We start from the raw sequence: 14,945 nt of genomic DNA on the forward strand, positions 1-14,945 counted from the left end.
ATGAAAGGCACACAGTGGTGGTGACACCAAATAATCGCAGACATCACATGAGAAAGCAGTTACAAAAATGGCTTAATAATTCTCAGAAATAACATGTATCTTATGACAGGCATACTAGACAACACATAATCTTATATATAAGAACAAGAGAAATCATATCAGTTTAGGAAAAATACTTCTTTTAGCAACCATGACTAATTATAATATAATTCACTGCTTCATGTAGTATTCAGTATTGTTTACTTTTCATTTTACTTTATGGAATTGGCTTGATCAATTAATGTAAAATTCTATCCACAACTTAGCTTAACATTGAAGTATATTATAGGTTATGACATATGAATGATTTCTTGGGACATTCCATCTGTCAGAGAATGGGGTTTTTACCTATAAAAATCACCATTTTATTAAATCAATTAAATTGTTGTTTGCAGGATAAAATTACTTTTTACTTTTATTAAAGGACTATTACTTTTATATATATATGTATATATATATTTTTTAATATGTATTATAATGTATATAGCTAATTATATAATATAAACTTATTCAGCCACTCCACAAAGTACAGAATTAAAGCACATTAAAGTGCTTTTGGGCATAAGCCCTTCTTCAGTAATGTTTCTTTTTCTAAATTTTACTTTTTACATACGTACGGGGCATTGATGGCATTAAATTTTGGACAAAATTTAAAAAAAAGGAGAGGGGGTAATTTTTTCTTTTAATTTTGACATTCTGTGTAATGGTTGTAGAAAATTGAGCTTTAGTACAATGAAGGAATACTTTTAAGTTATTTATAATTCTAAAGTTTTAAGTCAGTCGGATTTAGGATGAGGGAGACATCCACTATTATTCTGAATAGTCTTTGTCTTGTATCTTAAAAACTTGTCAAACAAAATAATTGAAATTTGGCATAAATGTCTGGTATATATATCTCAGCTTCAGCTCGATTTGTGGTCATATTGTTTAAGGGGGTATCACAGTACCCATAGTTATTATATTTTTTTTAATAAAGTACCCCGTATGTATAATTTTTTTAGCCTTGTTGAATAATATTGCACTGAATTGGACCGACTTATTGAGATGAATTATTACTCTGATAAATACATTTTTATACCTCAAAAAGGAGCTGAATGGGATCTACACTTAAAATATCAATTTTTAAAACTTTAATTTTCAAGATTGAAAATCCAAGTATCAATATAGATGACATGGGAAAACCTTTAGGGTTTCTAATTTCTTCACCTGTAACATTTATCTCTTATTACTTTATATGTACGTCAGAAAGAAGTATGTAAAACAGAAATTATTATGATTGTAACAAAAAACTGATCTTGATTTTTTGGTTGTCCAAGATTCGAAAAAGTTTTACAAAATATTTCATCAGCATCTTTTCTTTTGGGTGGTAAACCACTGAACAAATTTTATATATTAAAATAAATTTGTTATCAGGGGAAATTATCTCTCTGTATTGATTAATATTATGGTGCTAATTTTCTATTTCAATTCAGAGTAAAAACTCTTTAAAAAGTGTTTACGTGTATTAAATTTAGAGTAATTGTTAATATAAAGTCATCTAACGTAGATTTTAATAGATGGATTTAAGAATATTAATTGGAATCTATTCCTTTGTTGTTAAAAATCATTACTTTTTTAAAATTTTTTACCTGAAGTTATATTTTAGTGAGAAATTTTTGATATCATTGATTAAAGGAATTAGATCATCCATTGCTACTTGAGTGAAGTTACTACTTTTGTCTTTCATTAGGAGGTCTTGGATTTAAGTCATTTATATCTCATTTTATCTTATTACTTGGATTTATATCTCATTTTTATCATTGTACAAAATTTCATGCCATAGTCCCTCTAAAAGGTGGTTGATGTTAAGAAGAGGTATTTATTTTAAAAAATTCTTTTACATCCTAATTATTTAATCCCAGAAAAAAGATCTTGGAAAAATTAATGTTAAAAACAAAAAATAAAGGAAGCAAACAATATGTTTTTTTTCTTTTTAATAGTGTTTTTCTTTTCTTAAAGCTAGTTTAAAAGAAAGCTAATTCTTTTGAAAAGAACCTTTTTTGATAAAATTAAGACAACTTTTATTAGGGAAAGAACAGAATAAATTCTGCTTGCATATTTTCTCTTTTCCCAATAATTTCCTGATATACATACTGTACATTACCTTTTATTTCTAAATATAAAAAAATTTGAAAATGGTAAAACGTTTTTTAAACTTGTCAATTTTACTCCAGCTTACTATTATTTCCAGTTTTGATTTTATAATTTTCTTTAAATATGGTTAATTTTTTTTAAGCATGTCTTACCTGATTTATAAATTTGTGCAATATGTTGATAAGTTTTCAGTGATGTTCCTGCCAATCCTAAGCTATAATATAAAGAAACCATATCCTAAAAAAAATTTAAAAAATTTAAGATTAGAGTATAGCTGTCAATAAAATGGGTATGACTTTAGTAAGAACTGTTATCCTGGATGAAGCAAGACATCAATTATTGACTCTTAGATGTTCCTAGATAGAAAGAAGAAAATTGATATGTTAATAGGCTAGTTATATCAAGGGTAACTGGGGTATGGCTATCCTCTGCTGTTAATTGCCTTTTCTCTCAGGATTATACATAGGTGTAGTCGCCATACAGATTCTTTTTGGCCGTTCCACCTGCATATGATTTTTTTATTGATAAAAAATCAAAAGTTTCCTATGTTACGAATTACCATATTATTACTGAGAGAAGAGTAAAAAAAAAATTTTCATGATATTAGGTTTTTATTAAGTTTAATCTATTATACAGTTAAATTAAGTCCATTGTTTTCTCTTATTTGTATTAATTTCATGTGTAAATTGTTTAGAATGTTTATGGTTAAAAAAAGCTTTCAAGTATAGAAAAGGAAGAGTTATTTATAATTTGTACAAGAACGTATAGCTATAATAATTAAAAAATAAAGTAAACTGCAATATGAAAGGAATGAGGCAAAAATGTAGCCTCTTCCTTTAGTTTTAATTTTACTTCATGTAAATGTAGGAGCTGTTAACCTACAATGTTGGAGGTATTGTAATTTTCTATTACTGAGCTACATTTTACTGATCAGGACCTATTTTTATTTTTTTACAAATAAAAATAAATGACAATATCATGACTTTTTAAAAAATATGGGTTGCACATTGTTGCAGGAGTCAATCTATCCACTGCAGTTCCATAAAATAATGACTTCTTTAATGTCTTAAATATAAATTTGATTGAACAGTGGTTTTTTAATACTCAATATTTTGTAATTATTAAATACTAATGACTTACTTTCAAATTAATAGAACTTTTTACTGCAAAAGCCTTTTATTGCTACCAGTTTTTTCTTTATTGGAGTATCTGGTATCACTGATGTTAATGATGCCCATTTTAAAAAGGTTTGAAAATCTCTTAATTGAACAATATATGTAATTGATGTTGCGTTTGGTATAATTAATATTTCATTTACTTTTTAAAATCTTTTCATTTTTTATTTTAAAAATTTGAGAATGGATATCATTACAAGAATGAAAAAATTAATATATTATAATTATACTATTTTGGCTTAAACTAGGGTATTGAATGGCCTATATCTATCATTAAGGGAAAAATTCAATTTCAGAATAAACAAAAATAAATCAAATGCAATGAAATATAATAAAAAGGAGGATAATGAGGAGTTAAATATTAATATACAACTTGGTCATACCCATATTTTATTATTTATTAAAATAACAAAGGATGGATGACTAAAAGAAGTCATCAAAAACCAAAACTTGCTTTAGTTAGGAGAACCATTATGGTGAAGAAGAATGCACTAGTATCAAACAAATTTCTACAACCTTGTGTACGTAATTATGCAGCTCCTTCTTCAGTCAAATTATTATTGGAATTGTTGTTAAATAATCCCAATCATCTTAAAAATATTACCTTGTGCTTATGTATCAAAGTATGTTGTTTGTTTAACATATTATTTTTGAAAACTTTTATGTGCTTGTAAATTTATATTATTCTAATATTGTTTGATCGGGATCTTGATTTCATTCGGAGGTTCCAGGTTTAAATCCTGGTCAGGCATGGCATTTTCACATACGCTACAAATCATACATCTCATCCTCTGAAGTACCTAATGGTGGTACCGGAGGTTAAAAAAAAAAAAAAATTATTTGTTCATGTAAATATGATCTTTCTTCTTACTCTTATATTCATTGATGTTACTTTTGATTCATCGGAAGAGTCTTTAGAACGTATTGCCCAGCCAGTTATGAATAGTACTCAATTTAGACTGGTAGAGGATGAAGTCTTAGAATGGCATGATAATTTTAAATGTTGTTTAGTGAATAAATACAATCTAATCATAAAATATTTGTACATTATATTAATGTATCGGCACCTTTTATGGTGCGAGGTATTAGTCTTTGAAAGGAATCCAAATATTCATCCATTTCATTCATTCATTCATTGTGTTCTGCCATTAGGACAGGCCCTGTCATGACTGCTGCTCTCCACCTTGTTCTATCCTCTTATATGCTAACCTCTTTGTTTCAGGATATTTTCCTTTTTCCATAATTCCATCCATCATTTGAAATATCTTCCTTCCTTTTCTTTCCTTCCATTTACCAAGCCTTCTATTGCATTGACTAACAAACACCTTCTTCTCGTACATTGTCCTAGCCAGTTCCTTTTCCTATATTCAACCCCATTTAACATTTTCCTGTTCTTTCCGATTCTCTTTAATACTTCTTCAATTGATAAATGGTCTTGCCATCTGGCATTTACCATTCTTCTGCGCCATATCCACATCTCAGAAGCCTCAATTAATTTTCTGTCAGCTTTCTCATTGTCCACGTTTCAGCTCCATAGAGCATCACACACCAAATAAACATTTCATTAATCTCTTCCTTAACACTAAGTTTAACTTTCCATACAGCAATCTTTCCTGCTTATTAAATGCCTGTTTACTTCTTTATGTCCTTGTTTTAATTTCTTCTGTGCAAGTCAGGTCATCAGGTATAAAGCTCCTTAAGTTCTAAAATTTCTTCACCTGCTCTAAAACTTCATTTCCCATCTTAATCTCAATCCTCTCATCTCTTCCACCAAATTCTGTACATTTTGACTTCTTTTTGTTGTTTCTCATACTCTGATTTTTGCAACTTCATATAAATCATCAAGCATTTCATTTGGTTTACTTGGGCTCTCTGCCAGCACCATCATGTCATCAGTAAAACATATACATTTTACTCTTCTTCCCCCAATCTTTATTCCTCTTTCCCATTTAGACAGCAATTAATTATTTCCTCCAGATATATACTAAACAGTGTTGGTGATGTGCAGCAAGTCTGTCTCACTTCCCTTCCAATCCCTATTCTTCCAGTCATTTCGTTCATAAATTCACTTAAGGCTATGAATTTTTTACTTCAAAGAAAGAAATACAAAGACAAGAATAACATGTGAACATGTTATTCTAATATGTTGAGATCTTAGGTTTTGTATGGTGTGTGTAACATTTTATTGCTTCAATTATTGTCTTTGTGAATCCAGTTTCTATGATTTGCAAAGATTTTATTAAGGTTTGCCTTTACATTTGCTGTTTGGGGACAAACATCTGTGGATGGGCAATATAAATTTCACAGAAACATTAAATTTGAAAAGTAAACATATAAATAAACAAATACTACATAAATATTATTTGCTGAATACTAAAGCATTGCAAAACTAGTTTAAATGTCAGAATTAATAGAAGTGAAACTGGCATCTCTGTTGTATAAAATAAATTTCATAATTAACTCTGAAAGAAAAATAGCTTATCGTTAATAATATTGTTAATATTTTTAAAAATAACTCAAATTTAATATTTGTGAATTACCTCCTGTTAGTGGTGGAAAATTCAAAAAATGGCAAAGTTTAATTTATCCATTACTTACTCTATTCACATTTTTTCTGTTATCTCCAGCTACCATTCCTACAAATGTGAGACAAAAATCAACTGCTACATCAGGCCTGCATAGAATTTCTGTTATTCTTTGCATTGTCTGTACTCTTGGTAAAAATTCATAGAGTCTTCTTTTTACATGCGACTTCTGTAAGAAAATTTGAAAATAGCATTTAATAAACTTTTTTTAAATGAAAATTTTTAACAAATAATAATTTTGGAGAGATATCTGTTGTGGTGTTATAACATTTCAAATGTAAACATTTTTCTCTTAAAATTTCATTTGTTTTATGTCTGATTATCAGATGAATTAAAGTTATTTATCCTTTTTTATTAATGCAATTCATTTACAAATGAATTGTTTACTTATTCATTACAAATTATATTTTTTATCCTTCTTAATTTTGTATTTTATGAATTTGCATAAATACATTTTTTATTGTATAAAAAGTTAAATTAATTTTCTATAATATCTTAATTTTTTTACAATTTAAAAAATTTATCCAAATTCATTAAACAAATTATATGAGATTAAAAAAGATAATTTTTATTTTATATAAATTTATCATCTGTGATTTTTAGTTGATGTATATAACACCACTTATTGTTTTATTTTTCATAAAAATTTACAGTCAAATCAAATTTATTTGTAGTCATTAAGAATTGATCTACCCAATTATACCATCAATCATTTTATATTAAAAAAATCCCTTTCAGCACACCGGAAGTCGGAGGTAGATTTCACTAGTGCTAAGTAAGAGATAAAAAAAGATTTCCATCTTAAAATTAAGAAAAATTTCAAATTTACTCAATACGACAATGGTTGCATGTGAAAAAAGTTTTACATGTTTAACAATCATCTTCTTACAATTCCAGCAAACCTTTGGTCATCGCTTGCCGTAAGGGTTGGTCATATCAAAAATTATTCAGACAAAGATTTTAGGTAATGTTTAGAGGACTAATGACCACTTTAAATCGATTCAATACTGTGCCTATTAAGGGCGATATGATTTTTGTCTTCAAAACACTATTTTTCCAACCCCCTGGGCCAATGGTTGGTAATATCAAAAAACTTTACTGAAATAAGTTTTAGGCCCTTATCCAAAGAGTAGTAGGAACTCAACAAATTCAATATTTTACTTAATAAGAAATTTATAGCAATATTTTTTTTTTTCGAAAAAGCCATCCCCATTATCCAATTTTGGCCGTTAACGAACTCAACCGAGATTTTGGGACGGGTTATTTTTAAGGAACAATTTGAAAGTGATTGACGAAAAATTACGGCAGTTATTATGTCCACAAGAAAGTGAAATATATGTATAAACTTTTGAGCTGATGGTGGTTTTGGGGGTCTGGGGGATGTGAAACCCAAAGATATGTCAAAATTTTCCAGAAATCGAATCATGGTACCCATTACTTTTTATGAAATCTACCTAAACCATCTGTTGCTTTGTCCAAATGAATTAATTAAATCATGAACTTTGAAAAGGGAATATATCCAAAAAGTACAATTTTTCAGGAGAGACAAAACCATTTCACTGAAAACTAAGAAACAGGAAAATGAGGTAATATGGTTTAAATAACTAGCAATAAAACTTATTATTAGTGTGCTAACAAATTTTTTATTTGCTTTGCAATATTAAAAATGGCAATTTGAAATTTTGGAAATGTTTCCTTTTCAAAATTCATAAGAAATTTTTGGTAAAATAAGAATTTTAATAGCTTTAGGAAAATGATAGGGTCAGAAGCAGTTAATATTTGTTAACTTAAGATATGTTTGAGGGTCTTCCCAAATCAGCTGATTTGGAAGTCAAGAGTTCCATAATTCAAGTCCTAGTAAAGTCAGTTATTTTTACACAGGTTTGAATACTAGATCATGGATACTGATGTTCTTTGGTAGTTGGGTTTCAGTTAACCACACATCTCAGGAATGGTCGAACTGAGACTATACAAGACACTTCATTTACATTCATATATATCATCCTCATTCATCCTCTGAAGTATTATCTGAAAAGTAATTACCGGAGGATAAACACGAAAAAGAAAGAAAGAAGAAGGTATGTTTAAGGAGCGATTACTTATAAAACACTTATTTAAATGCAAATAAAAATTTTATTTAAAAAAAGTATTACAATAATATCAGTTTTTTAGTAACCTACAGTCATAAAAAGATTGAAAATTAGATGTTAAATTATCATATTACATAACTGTAAATAAAAGTCAATAATGAAAATTACAACATTAGAGAAATTCAATACTATCAAAATGAAATTTAAAAAAAAAATAAATAAATAAAATGAAATTAATTGGTACCATCAGAGTCATTGTGCGAATCAACTTCAACTGATTCTTTGTTTGTAATCGGCCAAGAAAGAATTTCAGCAAAACATGTTTTTTCTCCTGCGGTAGGTATCATTCTAATTTCTGAAGAGCATTTATCTTCTTTATGTCAATTGGAAGTTTTAGATTCCAATTGAATCATAAGAATAGAACTACACCTTGGTAGTTCTACTGGATTAGAACTATCAAATTCTATTGGAATAGTTCTCGGTGGTAGATAAAGGGACCGCTGCATCAGCAATTTTTGGAAGTGGAAATCATTCTATTTTTAGGCCACCTATAAACTGTGACACCTCCAGTACTCCTTTACTTTCCAAAGAAAATGTTAACTATAATGTTTGCTAACAGAAAAAAATACTTTTTGATTTTTGAGATCATTCTTGCCACAACTTTTTTCTAGGACTATTCTTTTACAATGAAACCACCACCATTTCTGAAAATCTATTCTTAATGATAGAAACTTTGTGAACATCAAATTTATTAAACTTTGCTGATTTTTTTATTTGTTCAGCATATTTATCATGAGTGTACATATGATCAGCTCATCTAATTTTTCTTTTAACTGTGGTGATATCCATATCACATTCATTAAAGGAGTGTCTGTGTAGTGGCAAATAATGTATTATTTTTTTAAAATCGACCTGATAAAACCATTGCTAGAAGAACCACCAGTGTATGATTGTGATTATGTTCAGGACAGCCATCAGAAAATACATGCAATTCTATTATATGCTGAGGAACATTGCGCTCAGTGTAGTGATTAATGAAAGTCATCACCTCATTAGGTCTATCGCAGGCTTCTCCTTCACGATGAGAATAAAATGTTGCTCTGTCAGTTTTTAGGTTGTGAACACAGAACTCATTTTCCCACAACTGTCAACAATAAAAGATCTTTTATATGGGTAGGCGGGGCAGGGGCAGATTTTGAGTGTAGTCTACATACAAAGCTGAAAAAGTTTCTAAGTTTTTATCGGTACACATTTTTTTCATCTCTTTTATTTTGGAATAAAATTTCTTAGCTCTCCTGTGTACCAAAAGTTCAGCAATAGTTACATGTTTCGCATTGTCATTGAGATGAGGATCGCCAATTTTCAAGCCTAAATCTTCACATGTAGAGCATATATCAATTTGTGGTCTTTCAAAGGAAAATAAAAATTTTCCTAGAAGTATTGATGGAAAAAATGATATCTAACTTCTAATTCAGGAAATTTTGAAACTAACATTTCATGTAATATTGTCATATTAAGATATGAGGACATGTGTTTTTTCACAATTTATTAAAATATTGTGTTTTTGTTACCGGAAAGGATTTAATAAAATTTTATATTATTAAGGAGGTTTCTCAAGGAATTGCATTACTTCGTGATCCAACTAATTTACCACGTTTATCATGAGGGAATTTCTATCGGCTGATTTACTTCTAGCATCGCCTAATAGTGGTTCCATAGTAAACAACTGTTATATGTATTTTGAAAAGGGATCATGTACTGGGTTGTTTCCTTTTCAAACTACACAGAAACAGCAGTCTAATGATTCCACCATTAAAATAAATGCATAAGTTACCTTTTCACACTAAATATGGTTCCTTTACAAAAGTGAGAGGAAAGATACAAAAAAGTAGAAATTGTAAAAACATGGAGATGTTGCCTTTTCAAAATACATGATTCAATTAACTTTGGCAGTTCAGCAAAATTAACACATAAAGTATGGAGTAATAATTATGTTTATATGTAGAAATTAAACTATGCTAGTAACTGAATGACTGGTACAGTATATTATATTTGGTAAAAAAAATTATTTATATTGTGTAATAAGTATAACATAAACTAAACTCTACTACTATCATAACTTAATGTCTACCACTACCACAAAGTGTATGTATTAACAAAAAAATATGACTGCCAGAGTAGTTGTGGTGTGAGAGACTGATGGACTGAGAGGTTGGCAGACCCACCGAGTTGGTCTAGTGGTGAACTCATCATCACAAATCAGCTGATTTCGAAGTCAAGAGTTCTAAGGCTCAAATCCTAGTAAAGGGAATTACTTTTATACAAATTTGAATACTAGTATATGAATACTAGTGTTCTTTGGTGGTTGGGTTTCAATTAACCACACATCTCAGGAATGGTCGACCTGAGACAATACAAGACTACAATTCATTTACATTCGTACATATCATCCTCATTCACCCTCTTTAGTAATACCTTACGATGGTTCCAGAGGCTAAACAGAAAAACAAGAGGCTGAGAGGTAGGTAAGACCTATGACAGGGAAACTAGGATTGTTCACACTTCTGCTACAGAGCAACAGTAAATTTGTGCTGGAAGACAAATATCTCAGGGTGCAGTTGGTTACTTTTTCTGGGAATAGTGATGCTAATTATGCAGCCAGTGTTTAAGATGAAAAGAGAAAATATTTCACTGAAATATTTAGATCTGTATAGCATCTGCATTTCAACGGACTTTAGAAGCTAACCCTTTTGAACATAATATTGGAAGCAGATCTTATGAATTTAAAATAAATATTATCTGATAAAATGCATTCTTGTTTGTTTTGAAATTATGGAATAATTTTTTAAAATTGTTATTAAAAATCTAATTACAGATATACATCTACTTCTAATATTCAGATTAATAGATACATACCACAACTTTATCTGCATTAAACGCTACAATGTCAAGAAGTGGAGATCGATGTGCCCTCGGTGGACAATAAAATGGTCCTAAAAGTACTGACAGTTTAACATTTTTTGCTATATACCTGGGCTTTTCTGCTCCAGCAATCAGAAATGTACTTCCACCCATACTGTATCCAATTAATGAAATTTGAGGAGCTTTTGTAACTTTCTGTATCTTATTTATAAAGGCTGGTATGTCATATATTCCATTTTCATGAATGCTGAAAAGTTATGAAAAACATTAAATTAAAATGGTGAGACTCATTTATATATCTTGGTAAGTTAGTGAATTGTTTTCTTAATCTCTCTGTATAACTCTATTTTTGTGATGCTTTGTTGAAAACTTTTTGAGTATCCATCTAATACCTGTGAAAAAAAGAATTGTTCTTGTTTATAATTTATATATATTTTTTAAAATTCTAAATATAAACTACCTAGTACAGAATATTGAGATAAGACATATCTTACCTTAATTTTAACATAATAGTACTTTCATGTGATCCTGCATCCTTATTTATGATTGATTTCAATTTATTAATTGTACATTAAATAAAGATATTAAAAAATTAACAAAATACTATGTTACTAAAATAAACCATACCATGGTGTATTGTTTGTTACAGTACTGTAACAAACAAATATGAAAATTCATAAAATATCTTATCACCATTGGTTTTATCAAATTAACACTTATATAAATATGATTAATAGAGCAATGCAGTACATACATAATAACAAAGAAAAATTAAATAATGAAAAAACTACCTTACAGCTTATACATAGACACAAAAAAGTGAAAACATATACATAATGTATTTATAAACTTAAGAATATCATTGAAAACATTACAAAAATTTACAATTAAGAACTATTTAAACCAGCATACAAACCTAATAGCCACATAATAAAATATTTAAAAACCAAAAACAGTAATATTAAAATAAACAATCTGTGAGAAATCTATAAAATTAAATGTTATGATTGTGATGATATCTATATAAGAAAAACGAATAGATTCTTTAAAACTAGATTTCTTGAACATTATAGAAATTACAAATATAATGAAATAAGTTTATGTAATATGGTAGACCATCTAATAAATAATAAACATTCTATTTCTGATATTGATACAATTTTGGAATTGTAAGAAATTTATAAAAATTACAAAAAATTATAAAATATTACACACTAGAAATATAAATATAAACAGAGTTTCAATTAGATTAACCATCAGACAGTACTTGAGGGAGACATCCTTATAAAAACAGCAACAGTTAACAGCAGTCATATAATAAATTAATATATTGATTTCATGATCAATATATTAATACTAATATATTAACTTTGTTAACTGAGCTTTCATTATCAAAAGCAGCCATATACACATTTAATTTGTTAACTGAGCTTTCATTATCAAAAGCAGCCATATACACATTTAATTAATTAATAGAATATGCTGAAAAATCATTTTAATCAGTAAGAATGTTTTTATAACTTTAAGTGATTTCAGAAAAAGAAGAAAGTTTTCTCTTGGAAACTTATAACTTATTAAAGTTCAACTCCTAATCTTCACTAAATGAACAGTTTTGATTATTTTTTCTGTTTTGTAGACAGACTTCCTCTGGTAATCCTGCTGTAAGTTTCTTCTAGATATACAAGGTTTGTCCGGAAAGAATCTGACTTTGTGCTGCAGCTGACAAAAGAGATAATTGTGGTCACATAATATAATATCTTCTTCAAATACTCCTCTTTGGAATTGAAGAACTTTTCCCAACTTTTTTGGTGCTCCGACTTTTGAAAGCACTCCTTGTTTTCTTCATTCTTAATAGCTAAAAGCTATTTTGTCTCATTTTTTATCATTTTCTGTATTTCATCAAATCTTCCTTTTCTAAGTTTTTTTCAATTTAGGAAACAGAACAGGGAGCCAGACAACTTTAACCAGGTGAATTTTGACTGGATAAACTGATTTGATAAAATTTGGCATAGATTGTTGTGTATATGGGGCAATGTGTAGGGAAAGGTTTGGGGTCAATGTCTCAATCAGGGAGGAGAGGTGAGTAGATAGTTTCTTTGGGATCAATTTTTCTCAACATTTTGCAAACATAACCCAATTTATATTAAGCTTAGTACATGTATATATGCTTATCTTACCGTTTAAAAAAAATTTGCCCCCAAATTCTCCTCTTCCCCAAAAATTGAAAAAAAGCCATCTTTTTATTTATTGCATCTATCTTTTAACCAAATTTTTTATGTCTTCCTAACCATAATAGTAGTAGTAGTACAAGTGGCACCAAAAAATACTTTGGGGCAATATTAGGAGTGGGGAAGCCAATCAATGTTTAAGAATATCAATTTTTAATTGTATTTCATGTATTATTATTTTTCCACTGTATTAAAGTAAACAACCCAGCTGTAAAAGAAAAATAACCAATGCCAGGAAAGTATAACAACTTTTTAAAATGTTGTATTTTGCAAGTTGTCACCAAATTAAGGGTTAGTAGACCTACGTTGTTTGTAGTTGTTCTTAATTTGGTGCTAACTTCATTTAAATATTAAAGAAGGATAAAAAAAGAATCTTCTTTTACTTTTACCTTTTAGTGTAATTATTTTAAAGTCTGTTATTTTAATTTTTTATTTTTAGAATTAGTTTTAAAGGTTTACTCTGTCTTTTTTGAGGTTTACTTGCCTTTTTGTTTGGGTAAACTAACAACTATGTTATTATTGACTAAAAAAAATAGCAGTTAAATAAAATACTGTAGTAAACTGTTGCAAATGTTTCCAAAATTTTTGATAAAGCCTGTAAAGATAAAAAGAATACAAAACATTTTTTTTTATGTATAGCATACAACAATTCTAAACAGTTGTAAGGAACTCCTTCTGAAAGAGAAAAAATAATTCCTGTATATGCGGTTTTTCTATATGTGTTAGTAATTATTGTTTTTTATTTAATTGAATTTTTTAACATCTTAGAAACTGATAAATCTGTTAATGGATTCTTCGTGTTCACTATTACATTTAATTTCATTATTTATTAAAAGGTTACAAACTATTACATCCATTTACCTTAGCTGCAATATAATATTCTCTCTCTCTATCTCTCTCTCTCTCTCTCTCTGTGTATGTGTGTGTGTGTGTATGTGTGATTTTCCCTTCAAATGGTTGTATGTGTATTTCTAATATGATAGGTTCATTTGGAGAACCTACAGAAAATTTGTTTGGTAGATATTATTTATTATTAAAAGTAATTTTGGTTATAAATGTTTTTGATGATTATGATTTAAGTTATTAACAAAATTATCGTCTTCTCCATTATTTGGTGCCATGTTGGTACCTTCTGTTAGTCGATATGTAACTACAAGAGTCGTCCAATATTTAAATAGAAAAATGGCTGAAAAATTGTTATTTATTCAATGATGATGAAATTAACACCACTTTTCGTCATAATTCCCTGTTACATTTAAGCACTTGTTCCATTTTTTGAGCTTTCTTATTTCAGTAGTAATGAATTATTCACCTAATCACCTCAGTGTCTTAGTCATTTTTGTACCATATTCTTGAACTACTCATTGTTGCTGTATTCGGTACAGCGTAAAAACTCGTTGAGAGGACCAAACAAAAAAATTCTGATGGTACGAGATCAGGAATCTAAGTTTGATATGGCAACACCTCCCAACCTGACTTTTGAATAGCTTCCTGTGTACTTTGAGTAGTATGGTGCGAGTGTTATGCAGAAGAATTATGCATTTTGAAAGATACCAGGATATTTTTAATGTAATTTTAATGGTGTAAAAGTACACCATTCAAAATGCATTCAATAAATTGAACCATTTAGAATACAAATAAGTTTCTTTTCTCTGATATTTTAATCAACATTATTATCAGATCCATGAGGAGCAATTGTAACAGTCTGGTTTTAAAAAATATATAAAATATGAAATTTTTATTAGATTCTTAGATAATATGAAAACATATTAT

General features: G+C 28.6%; 1 protein-coding gene across 1 annotated transcript in view; it reads right to left on the minus strand.

Moving 5' to 3' along the window:
- Positions 1-14,945, minus strand: part of LOC142329474 (uncharacterized) — an 88,173-nt gene that overhangs the window by 60,923 nt on the left and 12,305 nt on the right. The window contains exons 4-6 of the mRNA XM_075374143.1: positions 10,939-11,191; positions 5,946-6,101; positions 2,325-2,409 (exon numbers count right to left, since the gene is read on the minus strand). Coding sequence (XP_075230258.1) covers positions 2,325-2,409; positions 5,946-6,101; positions 10,939-11,191 — 494 coding nt within the window. The remainder of the gene's footprint in view (positions 1-2,324; positions 2,410-5,945; positions 6,102-10,938; positions 11,192-14,945) is intronic.

This window comes from Lycorma delicatula, chromosome 8 (assembly GCF_047948215.1).
Source record: "Lycorma delicatula isolate Av1 chromosome 8, ASM4794821v1, whole genome shotgun sequence".
Taxonomy (NCBI): Eukaryota; Metazoa; Arthropoda; class Insecta; order Hemiptera; family Fulgoridae; genus Lycorma; species Lycorma delicatula.